We start from the raw sequence: 4,085 nt of genomic DNA, 5'->3' as shown, positions 1-4,085 counted from the left end.
GATGAGAGAAAAGGAAACATATTAAACTTAATGACTTTTGTTAAGTTTCGTTGTAATCACTGTGATAATTCATATAATTTGCGAGCGGATTCGCGCGGTATCTCTGGGAGAATCTTTTATTCCTGCAACGTAACTGCTATTATGTACTAATTATCTTCATTTGACAACGATTCTTGAACGAACGAGAAGTTTCAATATCCTTTATCAATTGATAGATGAGTTCATGAAACGGATAATTAAAATTCAATTTTGCTATGCATCATGTGTTATATTTGTTGATCAAGTGATTGGAATCGAATATACATTGTATTAAAAACTTTAACATAAAATAGCGAATGTTTTATGAGATGGTTAAAAGGTCTCTGCGTTATATATAATTTATTATAATTATTAACTTCAATGCAATCCAAATTGGTTTGAATAAATCTTTGTTCAATGATATATATCGACATGATTTCTATAATAATATATGTTATAAGAAAACATTAAGATCTATAATAAAAACTACAATAAAAGATACAATTACATATAAATAAATAGTGACTCTTACGACGCAATCATCAATATAAAATAAATAATTCAAAAACTTTTGCAACTAGGGAAGAGTTTTTGTTTATCCATTGCAGAATAGAAAACCATGATAGAATTTATGAAATGTGTTGAAAACAGCAGTAGCAAATTACCGGTAAACATTAGTTCGACATCAAAAATAGATCTATTGATATTATTCATTAACTCTATCACTTCGATAATTTGGCAGACAAACAATTAATAGTGACAGCAATAAAAAAGCTTACATAAGAATCCCAATGTTATCAAGATACTTATTAATACAAAAAAATATTTAACCTGTATTACACAATCAAATTCATCTAAATTATACATAATAATATTCATATTATAATTATATAATATTTTGTGTATTGCAACTTAGTCATTATTATTTACATATGATTGTATTAGTTATAATGAACTTCAAAATTGCCGCGATATGCATAGCTTTAAAAAATGATGAGAGAGGATTCTGTCATGGAAATTTCTAATTTCAGTATAATTACTCCTTATTTCAAAAGAAGCTAAAATAATGTACAAATATAAGATCCTTAGATATAGTTATGTTTTTAGATTTTACCATACGTTATTACGATTTTTATCGAGTATATTATTATACAGATTTAACGATCTTTAGAGAGATTTAAAGAATCTCCCATATCGATTGATTGCGACGATTGTTGTTTCTTATGCAACGTCGTCATGTCCAACATGCTTCCAAAATCAGATTTAACACTCGATATTGTCAGATCTTCTGTTCCTTGATATTCGCCTGGTCTGCCAATCTTTGAGGAATCGACCTGTGCTTCTAATTTCTTACGATCGCTTGTATAATCCTCGGCGCTTGCCGAGAAGCTTCTGCAAGCATCCGATCCGGCAGTTTTAAAGGGCGATGGAATCGTATCGACGGTAACGAAATCACCTGCTTTGCGTTCGTTACTTTCCATATCCTTCGCCGGCGAGATCTTGCCGAGAGGGCCGAATAGATTCGCGATGTTACGCATATACGGGGAAGGTGACGAGGTTCGCGTAAAGTCCGCGATGGAGAAACCAGACAGCTTCGCCAAATCAGCAGTGGAGAAGTTCGCCAGCTTCGTCAAATCTGAAAACTTAGTGATCTGCTGCGTGATATCTGCTAACGGAAAGTCGGAGTTCGCCGATGTTCGGCTCTTGGTGCTATCGCCAGCCAGTGGATTCGACAATTTTGAAAAATCCGCCGGTGCGAAATCGTAATCACACTTTGTATTCTTCACCGATACTGTGAGTTCGCCCGATTGGAAACTCGGTATCATCTCTGATGGCGATATGTGTTTGGAGCTTACGATGGAGTTACTGTCTTTTATCTGTGTAATGGACGCGGCGTCGTTAGAACCCATATTGTCTTTTTTAATGCCATCCCGGGAGGTCGATGGCTGCAACACGAATGGCTTGGACGTGGGAGTGATTATAGCACCACCATCGGGTTTGAAGTTGACCGGTGCGAGGAAAACAGCCGCGTTACCAGTGAGACCTACGGCTGATGGAACGGGCGGTCCAAGTGATTCCGAGGAAGGTACCAAGGGAAATTTCATGGTCAAATACTCGGGCGCGTTGCAGTCTTCAGAGCCTGGACAAATCATTTCCCGAATCACATCCCAGTACGAACCGTTTGATCTATTTCGACCAGGCAATTTCGATGCTAGAGAACACTATAACACCAGAGATTATTAGTATGATATAAAATGATTAACAAGCTTATTATTCACGCGTTGATTTTACCGTACTTACTCTTAAACGTTCGAGGTATGTAGTATTATTGTTGAAATTGGCAGTAAAATCGATGCCTCCTTCGCTCTTATAATATTCTATACATCTCCTCTACAAAAGTAAATGTTGTATAAAATAAATGATAATTAATCTGATTATTTCAAAAATTCATATTTTGTTTACTAACATACAATAATGATACTAAAATATATAAATTATTTATAAAAAATACTTACAATCTCTTCCAAAGTATCTTGAGAGAGAAAATGCTCCTGTGATAATGTGTAACTAAGAAGCATTGGGCGAGGATATTCGTGAGGTCTATTTTCAGGTGGTGGTAGAGACCAAAAGACATTAAAATTTGACTCGTAGCAATTACCATCTATGTTGTAAGGAGCTATAAATTAAAAAGATAATTATAAAATATACTCTATGTGTAAAAAAAAGTTTTTAACATTAAAAGTTTTTAGTATACTCACAGCATATTAATCCCACACAAGGTATATATCCATTATCGCTAGGCCCCTTCATTTTTATCTGATAATCCAATTGAGAGTCCACATCTCTCAATGAAGGTGATGCATGAGAGCGTGGGTGAGAATGATACCATCCTACCAGAGTGACACGTTTCCATTCCATGGCTCTTGCAATTTCAGCTTCCACAGCTGCTGCAGCTGACTTCTCTTTGCCAGAGTATCGGCATGGAAATGCACATGTTATAGAAAGATCTGACAAAACACATTCAATCAATATTCTAATTCTGTATGTGAAATATAATAATTATGAATTTCATATATAATTAAATTTAATAATAATGAAATGTACTGTGTGAATTGATATCCCAGTGTCCGCCAAGGTAGCCACAAATTTCCTTGTCTGTTAAATGACAATGTAAATCCACTAATAAGGCTGCAGTAGTTGTGATAGTCACCAGGAAAGGCTGTATCTTCCCAAGTGTACTAAATGATGTCAGTTCTACCATTGTACTCATATCCCTGCAAAGTAAGAAAAATTTTATAATTTTTGTGAATAAAAATATATATAATTTAAAAGAAAAACAAATATTTCTCTATAACTTACATGGCATGACTTCGTATGCCTAAATTAGCATGTTTCACTGGAACTCGCACTATCTGTATCAGAGGACTGGTTTGAATTTTTTCACCACTCTCCTCTGCAGTTTCTATCAGTGTCGTTTCCATAATTTCAATATACTTTTACAAAGTAATGAGAGAATAAGAGAAAAATGTAGGTAACAGAATTGAAAAATTCACATATATTCTCCTTTATTTCCTTTGTATGGTGTTTGTCATGTTAAAAGGTTTTCGCCCTTAAATATATATTATTTCTGTCGCTTCTTAAAAAATTTTAATTGCAGTGTCTTTCATGCAATCAGCGTGAACTATATAAAAACCCGTTTTCTACAACAAATTAGAAAAATACATACAAACATTGCACGACGCACGATAGCGTTACTACCTAACTCAATCTGATCTGATTTGACAGTAGGCAGTAGGAGTAGGTTTGTTCGTTTTATTTACACTTTGTATATTTATCTTCGCTTGCTCAAGTGCAGAAAATTTAAGGAAGTAAAACGAACAGACTGATCCAGGGATCCATCGTGTGGGACATTTTCGAGTTTGGTAAAAAAAAAAAAAAAAAAAAAAAAAAAAAAAAAACTAAGTTATCACAAATATTGAAAACAGATTCGCAATCAATAACAAATGATTTACAAATAAAATATATTTAGAAAAATTAAAAATAATTAAATTTAATAATTTATGTCG

General features: G+C 33.8%; 1 protein-coding gene across 1 annotated transcript; it reads right to left on the bottom strand.

Annotated features, from left to right (window-relative positions):
• Positions 1-247: 247 nt before the first annotated feature.
• On the bottom strand, positions 248-3,805 carry LOC140666853 (uncharacterized). Its single transcript, XM_072894399.1, has 6 exons — positions 3,379-3,805; positions 3,124-3,293; positions 2,778-3,026; positions 2,535-2,695; positions 2,320-2,409; positions 248-2,240 (listed from the first exon to the last, which is right to left on the bottom strand). Exons 1-6 carry the CDS (start codon positions 3,498-3,500, stop codon positions 1,176-1,178), a joined length of 1,857 nt encoding a protein of 618 aa, XP_072750500.1. The 5' UTR covers positions 3,501-3,805; the 3' UTR covers positions 248-1,175.
• Between the last annotated feature and the right edge of the window lie 280 nt (positions 3,806-4,085).

This window comes from Anoplolepis gracilipes, chromosome 1, assembly GCF_047496725.1.
Source record: "Anoplolepis gracilipes chromosome 1, ASM4749672v1, whole genome shotgun sequence".
Classification (NCBI taxonomy): Eukaryota; Metazoa; Arthropoda; class Insecta; order Hymenoptera; family Formicidae; genus Anoplolepis; species Anoplolepis gracilipes.
The sequence above is the reverse complement of the archived record's forward strand: the minus strand, read 5'-3'. Positions and strand labels throughout refer to the sequence as shown.

Excerpts from the sequence above, each read along its gene's own strand:
- LOC140666853 (XM_072894399.1), bottom strand. The coding sequence starts at position 3,500 with ATGGAAACGACACTGATAGAAACTGCAGAGGAGAGTGGTGAAAAAATT. Across the intron at positions 3,027-3,123 it reads CTGGGATATCAATTCACACA|ATCTTTCTATAACATGTGCA; the intron begins GTACATTTCATT and ends GTGTTTTGTCAG. Across the intron at positions 2,410-2,534 it reads AAGATACTTTGGAAGAGATT|AGGAGATGTATAGAATATTA; the intron begins GTAAGTATTTTT and ends TTACTTTTGTAG.